General features: G+C 49.8%; 1 protein-coding gene across 6 annotated transcripts in view; it reads right to left on the bottom strand.

Moving 5' to 3' along the window:
- The window catches only part of BCL2L1 (BCL2 like 1), a 48,742-nt gene extending 30,893 nt beyond the window's left edge, over window positions 1-17,849 (bottom strand). The window contains exons 1-2 of one of the 6 annotated variants that reach the window (XM_047852490.1): window positions 17,758-17,849; window positions 15,523-16,216 (exon numbers count right to left, since the gene is read on the bottom strand). In XM_047852490.1, coding sequence (XP_047708446.1) covers window positions 15,523-16,086 — 564 coding nt within the window. In that variant the 5' untranslated portion in view covers window positions 16,087-16,216; window positions 17,758-17,849. Of the gene's footprint in view, window positions 1-15,522; window positions 16,217-16,512; window positions 17,475-17,643 lie in introns of those variants that run through there. The other 5 variants (XM_047852492.1, XM_047852489.1, XM_047852491.1 and 2 more) reach the window with 5 other exon arrangements.
- Window positions 17,850-18,184: the final 335 nt, after the last annotated feature.

Genomic DNA, 18,184 nt, shown 5'->3' with positions numbered 1-18,184 from the left:
AGGCACACACCAGGGCAGAGCACTCTAGGTAGCGGAAACAGCAACTACAAAGGCCTGAAGGCAGGGACAAGTGTGACGGGAACAAGGAACAGAAGAAGCCTCTGTGGTCAGGGTACAGAGAGGGAGTGGAGGAATGGATGGAGGATGGGAGAGGCAGCCAGGACCAGATCATGCAAGTCTTAGCAGACTTGGTAAGGACTCTGGGTTTTATTCTAAGTGGGTAGAGGTTGACAAGCAAGAATGTGGTAAGATCTGGACCTGGTTTTTAAAAATTTTTTTCAGTTTATTTATTTTGAAAGGGAAAGAGTGTGGACACGCATGCGCACACACACGCACACACACAAACACACACCAGTGGGGGAGGAGCAGAGAAAGAGAGAGAATCCCAAGCAGGCTCCTCGCGGTCAGTGCAGAGGCAGATTCCACTCGAACTCACAAACTGTGAGATCAGACCTGAGCTGAAACCAAGAGTCAGACACTTAATCAACTGAGCCACCCTGCCCCCCTCCCTCCCTGCCCCCCCCCCAACCTGGTTTGGCAGTAGTGTTTTTTTTAAGGTCCCTTCCCAGCTCCAAACTTCGGATTCTTTCCCTGTCATTCTAGGCTCCCATGAACTAGCTGCATGAGCAAGAAAGATGCACCCTCCTCACTGGAGAGGGTGCAAAGGAGCGGTTTCTGCCTAGGGCAGCAGTAGGGAATCTGTGCCACCTTGTTCTGCAGAAGATGGAGGGAGCGGCCCAGTCAGGGAGGGGTGGGAATCCCAGCTTGCAAAACATCCCCAAGCCACCTGTATTGTTTTTGCCTCCTGTGTGGAAGTTTCTGCCAATGACACAGTGCTCTGGAATGCTTCCCCCTCTCCCCCCTCAACCATACACACACCCAATCTTCCGTTTACAGAGACACAGTTGTACTTTGCATTCCTCCCAGGATTTAGTTCAAATCTAGCCTACAGGAAATGGTCGATAAAGAGCTACTGATTGATTAATGAAGATGGGGAATATTCTCAGCCATTAAGCACATATTAATGAGTACTATGAGTACCATGTTGGTCTTTGGGGATGGAAGGTGATTAAGATGGGTTTCTTGCCTTCACTGAGCTCAGAATTCAGCAGATAGGCCAAAACCACAGACAGCTACAATGTAGGATACAAGAGTAACAGCAGCAACATTTACTGGGCCCTCCTTATCCAGAGGTAGAACACGTGGGCTTTGGAGCCAGCAGGCTTGGGTTCAACTCATGACTCCACCACTTAGTAGCTGTGTCTTTGGGCAAATTCCTTAAACTTCCCTATGCCTCACTTTTCTCCTCTGTAAAATGAGAATAGTAAGAGTACCTACCTCAGTGCTACTGTTTTGAGAATTCAGAGAATTAATACATATGAACACTTAAGTGGAACTGCACAAAAAATACTGTTGTTAAAATTACTCTAACATCTGTGTTGAGCTTGACATGTATGATCTCATTTCATCCTTATGAAAAACTGAGACAGGTATTATTTTATTTCCACTTTTCAGAGGCTCAGAGAAGGGGAGGAATGTGCCCAAGGACAAGCAGCTGGTACGTGATGGAGCCTGGATTCAAATTCAGCTGTGTCGGACTCTATAGCCCAGACTGGGTGCCAACTGCAGGCTTTGCCCTGGAGCTCCACGGGCTTCCCTCACTGAGGTTTGGAGTACTGATTTCGAAAGCCAACTTCCACCACTAACTCAAACCAGAAACTGCCCCCAGGTGCCCACACACCTGCATGGACAGGCAGGCAGTTTCCTCTAGGTTGGCTTCTTGTCTGGCCCTATACATCTCTCAGTTTCGTCACTCAGCCACCAGCCTGGGGCCTCATGCCTGCACCTGCTGTTTGACCCAGTCCCAGGAGACCCTGAACTTAGACTTGGGCTCCCTCACTAGACCCTGCCCCAAAGGGCTGTTTCTGAGGACTCCCTGAAGATTTCCCTGATATGGTAACCCCTAGGGTTTCATATGAATGTGGGTGCTGTGAACAAAGGGAAATTTTTCTGGCTGAGTAGCAGACGGAGAAGTGGGTAGAACAAGGGGTGGGATGTTCTTGTTCTGAATCAGAGGTGAGCGTGGGGTGAGGCCCACTGTGCCTCATGGTTTTATGTTTAAGCAGTACTGATCCTGGCTGGGTCAGATCTCCCACTCAGCAGTCCAGCCTAGGCAGGCGAGGACATCCTGGGGTTAGGAGGGAACACTCATTTCTACTTCCCATTTGAGTCACACTCAAGAGTTCTGGCCTTGTCTGGTAATTTGACTACAGAAGGCAGTAATGGCTTAATGTCACTAAACCCTCAGCCACCAAGTGCTAGGCCTCATCATAGTTGATGACAGCGAGAGAGACAGTTTTCAGCCTTGATAAGTTCAGGGGGCCTTGCTTTCGGCTTCCTCCCAACAATCCTGTGAAAAGAGTATTGTTTCCATTTTATGGACGTTCAGACTTAAAGAAGTAAAGTAACTTGTCCAAATTCGTGAAGCCAGATAAGTGAGCCAGCTATTGCTTCTACTCAAAACATGCTTGTTGGTTGAATGAATGAACGAATGAATGAATGAATGAATGACACAGCTATGGCTGTGACCTCGTCAAGGAACAGCAACAAGACCAAATATTTATAGTTCTCAAAGTGCTTTTTCATCTATCATCTCCCTGGGCCTCACAGCTAGCCCACGAGGGAGGCAAGGCGGGTGTTATCTTTCTGCAACAGATGAGGCAACAGGCAGAGGTTGGGCAAGAGGCTTATGGCCACACAGCAAACGAGGAGTGGAGCCATCCTGGACAAACTCAGAGGCCTCACAACACTTTGTTTAATCGTTCAAACACATGTCACACACCTACTATGTGCTAGGTGTGCTTCTCTGTACTTCTATTTTTATTTTATTTAAAATATTTTATTTTTAAGTACTATCTACACCCAACGTGGGGCTCAAACTTATAACCTCAAGATCAAGAGTCACACGCTCCAGATGGAGCCAGCCAGGCGCCCCAACTTCTATATACTTTAAATATTCAACTCACTAAGCCTTCCACTCAGTCAACAAATAATGATTGAGTGCTTTCTATGTTCCAGGTTCTGTGGCAGGTTCTAGGGACACAGCGGTAAATAATGCAGAGGAGGAGGGCCCTGCCTTCCTGGAGGTACTCAGCAAAGATCAAATACGCCCTATTGCCAAATGCCAGGTCAGCCACGATTACTGTGAACAGAGCATGACTTGGGGCACTTGTGGAGGAGGTGGAGGACAAGGTTATAGACCACTGTCCTCAGCTTCAGGATCTTAAAATCTCCAAGCTCTTGGTTCAAAGGATATCCACATACTCTCTCAACCTAAAAGTTTTCTCTTGGAGAGTAGCGCCAATAGTGACCACAGCAACTTGACCACCTGTGAAGACACTCTGATAATAATAGCAGTAATAGTAGCTGTCATACTTAGTATATTTACTATATGCCAGCCCCCATGCTAAGTGTTCCATGTATCTTACCAGTTATTTTCATGCTCCCAAGAGTCTTTCAAGAAAAGCACTATATATTATTACCTCCTTCTTATAAATGAGGAAACTAAGGCTAGGGGAGATAAGTAATTTGTCCTAGGATAACTATAGGGCAAGTAGGCTCCAGTACTGGTTTGCCAAATTTTGTGCCTCTTAACAGTGATGAAATTTGTCTGAAGGAGGCCATGGAGAGGCAGACACCAGGAACACCAGGAGCAGCTATTGCCTGGCAGGGCTGGAGCCTCCAGAGCCCCCAAAAGATTCTTCTTCACCCCCTTCCATCCAGCCTTAACATCACACAGATGAGAAGGTAAGGAGGAAATGGTTAGGTGTGCTCAAGCTATCTCTAGGGGAATAGGAGTCTCCCTCTCTACAGAACCTCCAGGTAAGAGGTTTGTGACCTTTGTTTGCCACCCATCAACCCCCCAGAGAGAGAAAGAAGTGGGCATGGGTGGGGGCAGGGGAGTCTTTTCTCCCTTGGGTGGGTGGAGGGCACATCAAGGAAGAAGGGAGAAACCTGATTGGTTCTTTCCTTTCTTGGACAAGAAGCCCGTACATGTGATACAGTGCATATCCTTCACATGGAACCCCCTTGGGGGAATGCCAGGGCACCTTTTGGACCTAAGAAGCCTCAGAAAGGAGAGACTGGTACAGCCCTAAATTGCAAGCTAAGCTAACAATTTCTAAGCATTGTAACTAGGTCATCAGGTTCCTAGAGAAGCCAGCTGTGGCTGGGGGATGGGGAGGGCAATTTTGTAGTCTACCAAGATCCCTACTTCCCTTCAGGCCCCGCCCTCCCTGAAATCTGCACCTGCTCCCAAACTGATCCCTTCCCCCAGCTGGGCCCAGCTGTCAACGGCTCCCAAAGCCCTGCCCCTGCCTTCCATGGGCCAGAACCATGGAGGCCTCTTGGGCAGGAGGTGTCTTATTGCCACCTGAGACCTTCAGAAAGGGGGTTGTACGACAGGGAAGGAGTGGCCTGTCATGGTGGGTATTTCTTGCTCCATGAGGGCAGCAAAAAAGTTGGGCCCCTTTGGGCCTTCCTAGGGTACCTTCCTGGCATTGTTGCCACAGGTGGCAGGAGACAGGTGATGTTTACCCTACTGAGACAAGAGTTGCCAAAAGGCTTCAATCAAACCTTTGAATCTGCACCTGCCCCAGAGCCCCAAAATAACAACCCGGACAGCCTACCTGATCCACAGGTCACAGGTGCCTCTGGCTTTTATCTCCCTGCAGTTTTCCCTGCTGTGTCCCAGCTGGCAAGAGATTCTCTTTCCCAGGCGTCACTGGAGACCTGGCTGCATCCCTCTGGTATTGGGCCTCTCCCCACTGGGCCCACCTGTACTGTCAACCATCCCTATCCCTCTGCCCAGAGACTTCTGCCATCAGTCACTGCTCCTTTTCCCTGACCAGCTTTACTCACAACCCAGACCCTCTTCAGCCAGTCTGCCCTCTCGCTACCTCCCAAACGCATCACTTTCTACCCTCCAGATCTGCCCGAGTGGTTCTTACCTACCAAGGCTGCCCTTGCACATTCCTTCCAACTACTGAAAGCCTTCATGGTCCACATCTTCCTAATAGGTAATAATGATGCCTAACATTGACTGAGTATACTGCGTCAGGCACTGTGCTAGGTGGGCTACAGGGTCACTCACTCATTTAAGAAATATTTGCTGAGTGTCTCCTACATGCCAAGCACTCTGCTAGATGCTGGGGATGAAGGAAAAAATGAGACAAAACTCCTACACTCTAGGGGACTGAGATTTTACTGGAGGAGACAGACGGTAAACATGTAAACATGGGTGCCTTCTCCAGAGGTGATAATTTCAGTCGAGACTTAAATGGTAAGATGACAGCCCTGATCAGATCTAGGAGAAGAGTGATCCAGGCTGAAGAAAAAGCAATTCCATGAGAAAGACATTACTACTATTATCTTCATTAAGGGATGACTCTTATCTTCACTTTACAGATGGGGAAACTGAGGATTCAGTGTGCATTGCATTGCACAAAGCCACACTGCTGAGAAGACTATTATTCAAGCCTTTGGTGATCTTTCCCCTCCTGACACTTTCCACTATTGGCGCAGGAGAGGGTCTGGGTTGGCAGTGCAGTTGGCAAGGGAGAAGGCGCATATTGATGATGCAGCCTGGGAGTGGAGGCCTCTGGACCGAGTCATCAATTGAATAGCTGATGGTGGAAGTGGCCTGGTTTGGCAGAGTTCCAGGGCATCTGTGGGATGCAGCCAGTGGGTCTGCCCTCTTCTGCTTCTGGAAACGACACCACAGATTTGGCACAGTTTGCCTGGAGCCATTCACCGAGTGTTTCGGGTCTATTCCTCCTGCTGCAAATGAGTTTGCTTCCTTAGGGACACAGACATTTTTGTCACCTAACCTGCATCTAATAATAACCTCATGTTCATTGAGCAGATGCTGGCCAAGCCCTTACCCAACCTCAGGCCCTGTGCCAGGAACTCAGGGTAAAATAAGCCAGTCCAGACCTGCAAAGAAGCAATGACGCAGTGGCTTGAGGGTAGGCTTTGGCACCAGATACATCTGAGTGCGAGACCCAGATCTGCCTCCTGAGAGGTATGTTAGTGTGGACATATTATAGAGCCTCTTTTTTTTTTTTAATTATTATTATTTTTCAACATTTCTATTTTCTTTTTTGAGAGACAGAGACAGAGTGCTAGCTGGGGAGGGGCAGAGAGAGGGGGAGACACAGAATCTGAAGCGGGCTCTAGGCTCTGAGCTGTCAGCAGAGCCCGACGTGGGGTTCGAACCCAAGAACTGTGAGATCGTGACCTAAGCTGAAGTCAGACACTTAACTGACTGAGCCACCCAGGCGCCCCTATAGAGCCTCTTGAAGCTCTGGATTCTCTGTCTTGACACAGTTGTGAGGACCAAACAAGATGGTTAACATCAAGGGCATAAATGTAGCACTTGGCACAGAGCAAACACTCAACACACAGTATCTGTTATTATTATTAAAAAGCACTTTTAAATTTCACTTTCTTGCTTAAGCCTCCCTTACTCTGATGAGTTGGTATTCTCTCAGATTTAAGGGTGAGAACTTGAAACTGATATGCCTAGTACTTATGTAGTAGAGCAAGAAATCAAGCTAAGCTTCAAGTCTGAGTCCGGAGTTTTATCTATGGGTGTGTGGAAGGTGATCAGTACACACTAACTATAATGAACCTTGCCTGGTGTGTCTGGCAATAGAGGGGGTAGACGGGTGATACATATAGCCTGACTCAGATGGCAGAAGGATACTAGCAAGGCCCCAGGTGTGGGGCACGGAAACAGACCACTGAGGGACGGGACCCAGGTCTACTCACCCCAGTACCCACAGTATCCCCAGCACTTAGCACATGTAAAACATTCATCAGTACCTGCTGCTTTAACAAATGAAATAAAACTCTAAGGACAGCTTCAAGCAATGAACAGTCTTAGGGAAGGCAGACATTATATATAGCATTCAGGCCTTAAAAGCCAGAAAAAGACTTGTAAGACTGACTCTGCCATTTACTGTGGGACAAGAGTCCTTGCCTTAGTTTCCTTCCTGAAATGGGTCTAAACATACCCACCTCACCTACCTCGCTGTGAAATGATGTATACAAATTACACAGCGTTCACACGCACATAAAAGCTACTATCATCACGCTACAGACTACTAAGGCAGTAAAGTGTTAAAAGTGTCACCTCGAGTTTGAAGCCCAGGTCGCCCTGGTATTAGCTTATGAGGCCCAGAGCATGTCACTTTTCTCCGAGCCTCAGTTTTTCTCAACCATAGAATGAAGATAACCTTGTAGGGCTTTTAAGAAGGGTAGAGAAAAAGAACACAGGGTTTGGAGTAAGATGGTCTTGGTTTCAAATCCTGACTCTGCCTCCTGCTAAGTAAACCCTCCAAATCTCAGTGTCCTATAATGGTAAAGTTGTTGGGACAGTAACAAAGAGATGATGTTGGTAAAAGGCCTGTCACGTGAGTGGCGCTGGATAAATACCCACCATCATCTAAACACTGGTACAATGCGGGGCAGGGGCCGAGTACCTAAAAGTGGGAGCTTGGAAACTACTCTCCCAGGCTTTGCCACTTACTACCTCTACCTGTGCTACCTTGCGTAAGTTGCTTAACTTCTCTGTACCTCAGTTTCCTCACTTGTAAAATGGGGTTAATAACAGTACCAACTTCAAAGTGCAGCTAGACGAATGGAATAAATAAATACATATAAAGCACTCTGAACAATGCCTGGCATAGAGTAAGCACTTGATAAATGTTAGGTGCTATTAATAGTAATGTTAACAATAATATTAATCACCAAGTGGAATAAGAGGGAGGGACTGTTTAATCCTGGGATGTGGGCATCCCATGGAATAATTCCAGGGAAGTCCCTGGACAGCTCTGTAGTCAAGTTTTCAGCTGCTGAGAGAAAGACTCTTCCATGGAAAGGACAAGAGGCTGGGGGGGGGGGGGGGGGGGTTCCTGAGCAAAAATCTCAATCCTGCTGACCAGGAAGCCAGCCTCTGGGGAGACAAGTCAGGCTCCTTGGAAGGGACACTGTGTTCCTGGCTCCGCCTGGCCTGACCGGGGGGAACAAAGGCACGTGTGTGTGGCCAGGGAGGAGGGAGGGGAATGTTTCCCTTTCAAGAGCGGAACAAAGGATCTGAGGCATAGTTGAGTGCGTTCCAATCCCCTCCCAAGCTAGCTCCCATTCCTCAGATGATTGTCCAACAAGGTTTTCAACCTTTTAGCTTCCTCTTGAAAGGTGAAGGGGGGAGGGGCCGACTCCACTTCACTCCATCCTCCGTCATCAGTCTCCAAGAGGCAGGATTTATACGTGCCAAACCTCTAAGATCTCTCTTAGGAGTCTCCATCCTGTGCAGGGGGATGGGGGGGCGGGGGGTAGGGACCTCAGGGGAAACTCAGGGTTAATGGATGACACAAGGCACTGCAAGTGACAGGCTTAATGTCCCTCTAGGGGGAGTCCCAGACTGAAACTGCTACTGAGTGATGGAGCCTGGGAGAGAGATGGAGTTCTGGCCGGCCCCCAGAACAGAACTGTTCTGACAGAACTAACTGGAAATGCATTTTCAAATCTTAAAGGGTTGACCAAGGGCTGGGGAGAGAAGCTAGGTGAAGGGTGAAGGGGGAGGGAGCAAAGAAAGTAACTGACAAGAGGAAAGGGAGGGACACGTCCAAAAAAAGTAGTTTGTGGGGAGGGGGGAGTCTTTAGGGACATTACTTTCCAGTTTCTACACTCTCACCAGCAGGAATCGGCTGCAGGGCTGGGACAGGAAGCAGTCCATGGAAGTCATTGCAATGGCATTTCCTGAAGAGCGAGAGAAAAACCTCTAGTTCCGAGGGGAGCTCTGGAGTCTGCCCAAAAAGCCTTGTAGCTTGGAGCTAGCTGTAAGGCTCCAGCTTGGCCTGAGAGTCTCATCAGGGATGAAACCAAGTACCAGAAGGTCCCAGAGGCAGTTTCTTTCTGCAAAAACACTATTTGCAAAAATCAATATGTAATAAACGGGAAGCCAGAAGGAGCCCTAGGACATGGCTGCTGTTTGCTGCTGATACTGACAGTCACTACTCTGAGAACATTAAGAAGTAGATTAACTCACTGAGTCTTCAGAACAAGGCACTATTATTGCGGCTATTTACAAGTTAAAAGACTTGTCCACGGTCACACAGCAAGTAAGTGGTCAAGTGATCCACAAATCCAAACCCTGCCTCTTCCTCCCGATGTGTAACCTTGGGCAAGCCATTTCACCTCTCTCAGCCTGATTTCCCTCCGGCTCACCCCGCTGCATGGCTATATGCATCAAAAAGGCAAGGTGGATATGAAAGCACTTTGGAAGTTGCAAAGTGCTACATAAATGTAGAATATTATTACTGTGGGGTCAGTGAGAAAGTACCCTGTATTGACACTGGAATTACTTAATTTTTATAGCTCAAGTGCTGTAGCTGTTGATAGGAAAGAGCCATCCTCAAATGTAATTAATATGCCTTAATGGTGGAATTGGCCACAAGGCTTAAGGCCAGTGACAACCAGATTCCTACCTAGACTGTCCACTTCAACCCTCTGTCCTACAGATTTGGGGGAAACTGGAGCCTGGGGGTGAAGTGAGTTGGCCAAGATAAGATAGTGAGTCAGAGCAGAATGACAGAACAAGGATCCTGACTCTATGACCAGTGCTTGTACCACCACAGCACAGAAACACCATGGACTCCTGCCATGACAAAAACACTGCTAGGACCCTGCCCTGAGGATGTGCTGGAGGGGCATGGAGCCCAAAAAAGGAGAATCCATGCTGAATGGGTTTCTGACTTGAGTTCTGGGATAAAAATGATAGGCATTATGCTAACAACATGTGCCAGGCTCTACACATCTTGGGCACGCCTCATAAGGTCTTTGTCATGACCTGATGAAGCAGATATCATCTGCCCCAAGGTTCAGAGAATTCAAGAAGCTTGCCCAAGGTCACACAGCTAGATGTGGGTGAGCTAGGACCTAGGCCCAGACAACATTTCAAACAGAAATATTGCTAGAATGGAGGACAACCATTCGGGATACCACATTTGGACAGAACTATCGCTGAAGAACATCTAGCTTATTTAGCCTCGATTTCATGACCTCCTAGTGGTTAAAAAATGTGGCCTCCATCAACATGCCATGCGCAAGCTTGGCCATATGCTCTTAGTCCCTTCTTACAACTCCCACTTCCGGCTCCTGATCCAAACCACTATTCTTTCTAACCTGGCAGTTGCACCAACCTCATCACAGGGTTCCTGGCTGCAGCCCTTGCAGAATTCAGATCACTTTACCCATGCTCCAAACTTTTTTCTGGTCTCTCACTCATTCAACCACAGCCAAGTCCTCATCGTGGCCTGTAATGCCCTGTGCAATCTGGCTTTTGGCCACCTCTCCCCCTTCAATCCCAACCACTCTCCCTCTTGCTAGTTCTTCTCCTGCCACATTCTTCAGGTTTGGGCTCAAATATTACTTTTTGGTGAGGCCTTCCCTAACCACTCTTAAAACTGCAGCCCCACCTCCCTTGCTAGGCATGCCCTATACTTCAACCTGCTTTATTTTCTTCACAGCGCTTACTCTCACTTGATATGTCATATACGCATAACTATATGTTTGTTGTCCGTCTCTCCCCGCTAGAATGTGAGCATCACAAGGGCAAAACTTCATTTTACTTAAGGCAGTACCCCTAGTACCTAGGACAGCCTGTGCATAGAAGCTCAATAAACACTGTTTGAATCAATGACTGAACCATCAGGTAAAGGAGTTTCCATTACTATTATTCTGGTTTCTGGTTTGATAGCTGTGTTTCTTCAGAAATTTAGTGGGCATCTCTTTCATTAGGTGCCTGCTATGCCCAAGACCTCTGGGCAAGATGCAGACTTGACCTTCAGGAAAACCCCTAAATCTGGCAGAGATATGATCGTGTTAGAAATGTCTTTACACTCATTTAATATTACCACTGTTTTTTTCTCTCATTTATTCGAGTTCTGCTGGGTATTTTACCAATAAAAAAAGGCTTAGGCCCTCTTCCCAGATATTTGAAACTGGTGATCATATTCTCCTGAGTCTTCTCTTCCCCAGGCTAAACAAAAAGACCCAGTGGGATTGTCTGACTCAGGTCTGCCAACTGGGAACGGGGAAGACAGACTGTCGGCTATAGGGACAGAAGAGAAGTGGCTCCAGGAGCAGAGTGACTCCTTCAAAGAAAAAAGAGGGAGTCCCGAGGGAGGACTCTGTGGAATTAGGTTGGAGGTTGGGGGTGGGGACAGGGCCCTGCTAATTAAGGTAGTAGGAGATTATGCTTCTGTCGAAGAGCAGCTCACTGGGAATTACCCCTAAATCTATCCAGGCTAAACCCGGACAAGACCATGGTTGCTGAAAGAAAGCCCCATGATGGAAGGCTGTAGGTACGCAAAATTGCTGAAGTCCATGGTCTCAGGACAGATACCTGCTGGGGAAAGGACAGCTGACAACCGCTGCTTCCTGCAGCCCAAACAAATGTGGTGATTGTCCACACAAAAGAAAAGAAAATCTTCTGGGTTCTGTCAAGACCCCCTGAAAAAACACCTGGGTAATTTTCTAGCAGAGGCTGAAGGGCTCCATGGGGCCACTGGGGAAATTAGTCCCAGGAAGTCTGGAAAATTCTGTGATGGTGACAGAATTTTAAAAGCAATGTCAAATGTACATCCAGGAGAATTGGGTGTTTTGAGGTGGAGTCCCTGAGACATTTCTACCTCACTTTGGGACCTGAATGAGATTACTAAAAATTTCCACGTTTGGGGTTTCTAATGGGGTTTCCCCAAGAAAACCGCAGAACTGCCAACAGCTGCTGAGATCTGCAAAGGTCACTGAGGTGCTTCAGCTAAGCATATACCCATGCCAAAGAAGCCAGAATAGGCAAGAAGAAACCTATAGAAACTAGAAGATCACAGAGCCATGCAACCTGGGAAAGGCCAAATTACGCTTCCTCTCCCCACACACTGTTCATTGCTCTCAGCAATGGTATTTCCATCAGGCTTAGGGGTTTCCCAGGCACAGCGATCCCAAAATGGCCTAGTCTACCTGGGTCCTCACCCTAAAGCTGTCCACATTCCCATTGAAAGCCCCAGAAACACTCTGTTCCTACAGAGAAGGTCACATCATATTCCAATCTAGATGATTATCTCAGGAGCTGGCTTTGTTTCTTGAGAAACTCTGAGGCCAAAGTTCAGTTTTCTGAGGAAGAGAGCCCACTCATTAAAGAGGTGCTTCTTCCACCCTACAATTAAAGCCCAGGAAGGGCTTTTGTTCTAGATCCTTTACTAGAGTCAAGCTATGGCAGGTGGCTATCATTATTCTATTTTACAGGTGAGAGAGATGGATGGACAACAGAGACAAACAGGTTCAGCATCTTGCCATGTGACTCCAGTAAGGCCGTGGTGTGGCTGTGACTGAAATTCCAGTCCTTGGAACCCACCCACAATTAAGTAGACAGATCTGAAGCAGGCCACCTTCTCCCCACATGCACATGATTCTTATCTAAGCCTGAGAGGGTTTAACAATGAAAAAACTAACAAGAAGGTCACTCTGGCTAGGCAAAACCTTTAATACCCACTTGAGTTTTACCAGTGCCAGAATCAGACTACCTGGGACCTGCTATGGCCAACAAAGGCACTGTTCTACCTGCACAATGCCAGCATCACAGACCAGAGTGAGTACCTCCACAGGCATGTTTTGTTTGGCCTTACTGCATCTCTGGCTTTCTGTGCCAGCATGTCTGGATCACTTTATTACTCCCAGGACAACCTGATATGGGATGGAAAAGACTTCAAGCTTTGGAGTCAAGCTGACCTAGGTATAAACTCTCACTCAGTCACTTAACTGGTTGAGGGATACCTGGAGCCAGTCATTTAGCTATCAGGAGTTTCACATGTCAACTGGGAATAAACCCCCCTACCTTGGAAAGTTATTGTGTGGGTTCTATGAAATAGCATGTCATTTCCACGAGGGAAGATACCACGTGCAGCTTATGGCCAGCACAGTGCCTGCCTCATGGTAGATGCTCAATAAATTTTGGTTGTGTAAATAAAAGACCCAACACAATGCCTCATACATAAGATGTACTCCATAAAGGTTCATTTCCTTCCCCTTTCCGGTAGGGATGCTAAATTTAGAGCATACCCCAAGGTGATAATGGCCCAGAAGTCCTACACTCGTGGATCCACCACAGCCTCCAGGAAGGTTTTGAGATGCCACTGCAGCAGCCAGTCTGTGCAGCTCAAACAGGATGGGTGGGTAGCTTCTAGCCAAAGGATCCCCAGCCAAATGTTCTTTATGTCCTGGCCTCAGGGAGCATGTGTGCCGAGAAATGGTGCTGACATAACTTGCTCTTCTGCACACAACCCCTCTGTTCACCAAGAGGAAGTAACATATGGTATGTTGTCTAACGGGCTCTGAAAATCCTTGAGCAAAGAGACAGAAGATGGAATTTCAATCCAGGGGCGATCTGATGAACTCACCCTATGCTGCTGTGTCTAAAACCTTTCTACGTACAATACTGGGCGACTGGCAATTCTCTGATCCACGTAGCCCTCTGCAGAGGCTGGCCGACGGAACAGGCTCCTCTCCCAGACTGTCTTTTGTTAATAGCTGGCAACAACCCACCTGGTATTAGCACCACTGGCCAAAGACAATAGTTGGGCAAGGTGGGCATAAGGCCCAAGTCTACTAGGAGATGCCTCAGAGGGTGTGTCTAAAGCGCTGGAATCCCATCCCTCCTGGAATCAGCTGAACAAATATTTGCCCCCAAAGAGAATCAAAGCAGGAGGGAACGGCGAGGTCATCACACAAACCAACAGGAACTATTTAATCATTTATCCCCCCAGGGAGTTCATTTACAGAATGGCTTTCAAGTCTGGTCGGCCTTAGCTGGAGAGCTCTCCACCTTTACCTCCCCAACCCCACCCCAGTCATCTGACCTCTACTGACTTGACCCCTTTGTATTTTACAAGAACTAGCAGCAGGAAGAGTTAATGAAGTTGCAAATAAATGGGAAATAAGACGGGGGAAGGGTTCCAGGGCAAACTAGGAGGTCTCTTGCTCAGAGGTAAACTGAAGTGCCACGCCCTAGGCCCAGCCTATGGATAATTTGCATTCTTGACATTCCAGAGTCCCCGGTGCAAGGCCCCTTCCACCTCAGCTCCTTCAATAGATGACTTATTTCCCAAAGCCTGCTCAATTTTCTGGGTATTCTGAGGGGACCAAATACCTCTCAGAAGCCCTGCACCTCCCCTACGCAGGGACAGAAGCAAGGAAATTAGGACCCATCTCACTGTGGAAGAGCAAAAACTGCCTATAATGACCATTGGTAAAGAACCTCTCACCACTGTCTCCTCCTAATTTGGTGATGGGCAAGAGAATTCTTCCTCCCTAAGAAAGGAATGAGGCATGACTCCTGGGCCTAGAAAGTGCGTCTGGAACCAGTAACAACTACTACTATGGAAACTTGCTGGTGCCAGTCACTGCGCGCATTAGCTCCGAGATTTACAATATCCTACAAGGCAAAGAGGGCTTGCCACGTTTTTTTAGTGGAAGAAACCGAGGCTCAAGGTAAACTGGCCTGTCCAAGGTCACACAGCTGGTTAAGTGACCGGGCTGGCACTGAAGCCTAGGTCAGTCTGTTCCCGAAGTCTGTCACTGAATCTCAATGTCCCAAAGACCGGGTTCTTGCTTTGCCAGCACACAGTGCTCCATGAAGAGGCCCCAGGGCCCTGGCCGGAAAGCAACAGGCAGAACAGCTGGAGCTCCCCAACCGACCCCAGGCAGCGAGGTGCAAAGTCCCCGGGCTTAATGCGTGACACAGCAAGAGCTCGGCAAACAGGCCAGCCATGCAGAAAGTTACACACTTGGGAGCAAAGGAACATAGGGGAGCAGCGCAAACACGGCCAGCCCACTGGCACAGCTTACAGTGCCCTAGAATCTGACCATCCTCAGCCATCCAAGCCAGTGGGAACTTCTGCCTGGCCGTGCCCTGTTCTGAGAGGAGAGGAACATGTATGCAAACGCTGAAATAAAGGGGAACTTGAGTTGTGGGAGGGAAGCCCAGGACAGGACTGCCATCCCGGGGGGAGTAAGAATGGAGGGGCTCACAGGCATTACACTCAGCAGCCCTTTCTGTGGTGAGGGGAGCACTGACTGGACTCACTTCCCACTCGCAAAGATTTGGGGCCAAATAAACACACAAGCTGTTTTCTTCCGCTGGGAAACTGGAACACAAGTATGAAAGAGCGGGGCCGTGAGGGTGACCGGAATGAAAGCTGCCTGGTCCTTCAAGATCTAGGTCATCTGTATTTGAGAACAGCTAACCTCTTGTGGTGCAAGGAGGCCGGTCACATCTCCTTAACAAACAATACCTCCAATAATCACCCGGCACAACAGTATGGAGAAGCAGGGGAGAGGCTGTTAGGGATCTCTCTGACCAGAAGCCAAGAGAAAGGGACACACAAGGGGCGTGGTCCTTACCCAGCCGCCGTTCTCCTGGATCCAAGGCTCTAGGTGGTCGTTCAGGTAAGTGGCCATCCAAGTTGCGATCCGACTCACCAATACCTGCATCTCCTTGTCTACGCTTTCCACGCACAGTGCCCCACCGAAGGAGAAAAAGGCCACAATGCGACCCCAGTTCACCCCATCCCGGAAGAGTTCGTTCACTACCTGCTCAAAGCTCTGATATGCTGTCCCTGGGGTGATGTGAAGCTGGGATGTCAGGTCGCTGAATGCCCGCCGGTACCTCAGTTCAAACTCATCCCCGGCCTCCCTCAGCGCCTGCTTCACCGCTGCCATGGGGATCACCTCCCGGGCATCCAAGCTGCTGCTGTGGCCAGTGGCTCCATTCACCACAGGGCTGTCCGCCAAGTGCCAGGATGGGTTGCCATTGATGGCACTGGGGGTCTCCATCTCTGATTCAGTCCCTTCTGGGGCCTCAGTTCTGTTCTCTTCCACATCACTAAACTGACTCCAGCTGTATCCTTTCTGGGAAAGCTTGTAGGAGAGAAAGTCAACCACCAGCTCCCGGTTGCTCTGAGACATTTTTATAATAGGGATGGGCTCGACCAGTCCATTGTCCAAAACACCTGCTCACTCACTGAGTCTGGTCTCTGCTTGGTGGTTCTCTTCTGAGATCCAAAGCCAAGATAAGGTTCTGATGGAAGAGAAAGAGCTTCAGGAAAAAAAAAAAATTAATATGCATGCCATTTACCCTACAATATCCCATTCCCCCTAGAGGTACCAGAACTGGTTTCTTTGTGGCCCTTAGGAAGGTCTGGGTCTAGCTTCCAGGAGACTTCAATGAAGTCAAATTGAAAGCACCAGTGGGCTCTTTCTGAATCATCACACAGGCTTTTTTTTCTTTTTTCTTTTTTTTACTCCAGCCACCCCTTTTTCTCCGAAATGCCTTCCTCAGAAAGTCACCCGCACGGGCAGTCTGCCCCCCATCCCCACCCCCGCACCACCTACATTCAAATCCGTCTCAGGCGACCGCAGGCAGGTGCAACCCCCGGAAGATCTTTTGTAACATAGGTCGGGAGAAGAGGTGGCAGCCGGGATGCCGGCAACTCAGCCGGCCTCACGGCGGCTGGCAAAAAAAGGAGCTCTGGCCGGAGGGATCATGCGACCCGGCAGGCTGGGAGCCCAGAAGGCGATACAGGAATTACGAAGCTCAGGAACCGGCCCCCTCGCTTGCTTCCTCCTCCATCGCCCGGATCGAGGGCGGCCACTCGGCAGCGGCCTCCTGCCACCCGAGAGCCCAGCCCCCTCGCTCTTGCACGCCCCTTGGCTCTCCGCCTCCTACTGGGAGCCAGGAGAACTCTCCCGGAGGTGGCTGGTGTGGGGTTTAGGTTTTTTGTTGTTGTTGTCGTTTCTATTTAAGTACCAGCCCGGGGTAAGGCTTCCGAAACCCTGAAGGTACTTCTCAATGGGGTTCAAGGTTTCGAGAAGGGACAGAAGGAGGGGGAAACTGCCTCGGATCTGCGGTCTGACTTCGGAAAGGCCATCCCCGGGCCTTTCCGGGAGGCTGACGGCCGGGGACCCCCCAGAAACACCGCCGATTTTCTTTGAATTCCCCAAAGGCCCTGGACGTAGCGGCGGTGGTGGGGGATTGCCGGGTCCTCCATTCCCCGCACGGACACAATGGCCGCCGGCGCCCTGCACAAAGAGGGGGTGAGGGTGAGGCTCCGGGCCTCTCCTCAGGTCAGGGAGAGGGCCTGAGGCCTGCTCGAACGTCTCCCCCCCACCCCCCGCCCAGCTGAGACCACGTTTTCCTGAGGACAGGCCCAAGGTGGCTTCCTGGCGCCCCCGGGAGGCCTTGGGGGCCGGGGGCTGCACGTCTCCGGAGCCCGGGGCGGGTGGGCTGCGGCCTGGTGGCTTCTCCCGCGCGCTAGGCCGGGTACCCGCCGGGCCACCGCCCCGTTGCCAGGCAACCGCTCTCCCTCAGGGGCGCCCCCTAGCCCTTTCAAGAAGGAGGGGTCTCGCCCCCGGCGGTCCGCCCCGGCGTAGCCAATCAGTAAGTCCAGTCGGCACGGAAGCGGGACGGCGAGGGCTCCCATTGGGCGCAGCGCCTGCCACGCACAGGGGAGGCGGTGCTCTCACCTGCGAGCCCCGCGAGCCGTGGGGGGCCACGTCCCCCCTTCATCGGCCAGGTAGTTTCCAGACGCGAGGGCTCTTCGTAGCCAAGTTCCGCGCTGCGGACCCGGGCCGGCCTACCTGGCTGACGGCTCGTGCTGTCTCTTCCGAACGAGCCGGCCTCAGTTTCCCCTGAAGAGACCGGGGGAACTTGCAAGCTCAGTCACTTCCGGTGCCGCGGCAGCGCGCGCGAGCCCGAGACGCAAAGGGAGTGCGCGCCTTGAGGACTGGCGTCAAGACCTGTGAGGGAGCGCCCCCTTGCGGCAGATCTGGGGAATATGGAGACGCAAAAAACCCCCAAAAAAGTCAACGTTTATATTCACATTTCGGTGCGTTCATTTAGTCAGTGTCCTCTATCTGTGTTTATATATCTAAAAAGCGTCGCGTTATAACTAAGAACGTTGTGTCTGGGATTCCAACTCTTGTCAGATGGGGAAGTTATTCAACTGCTCTGTGCCTCAATTTGCTTAACTGTGAAATAGGTGAAAACACAACCTCCCTCACTCAG

The sequence above is a fragment of the Prionailurus viverrinus genome, chromosome A3 (genome assembly GCF_022837055.1).
Source record: "Prionailurus viverrinus isolate Anna chromosome A3, UM_Priviv_1.0, whole genome shotgun sequence".
In the NCBI taxonomy this organism is placed as follows: domain Eukaryota; kingdom Metazoa; phylum Chordata; class Mammalia; order Carnivora; family Felidae; genus Prionailurus; species Prionailurus viverrinus.
This window is presented reverse-complemented; position numbering and strand designations above follow the sequence as displayed.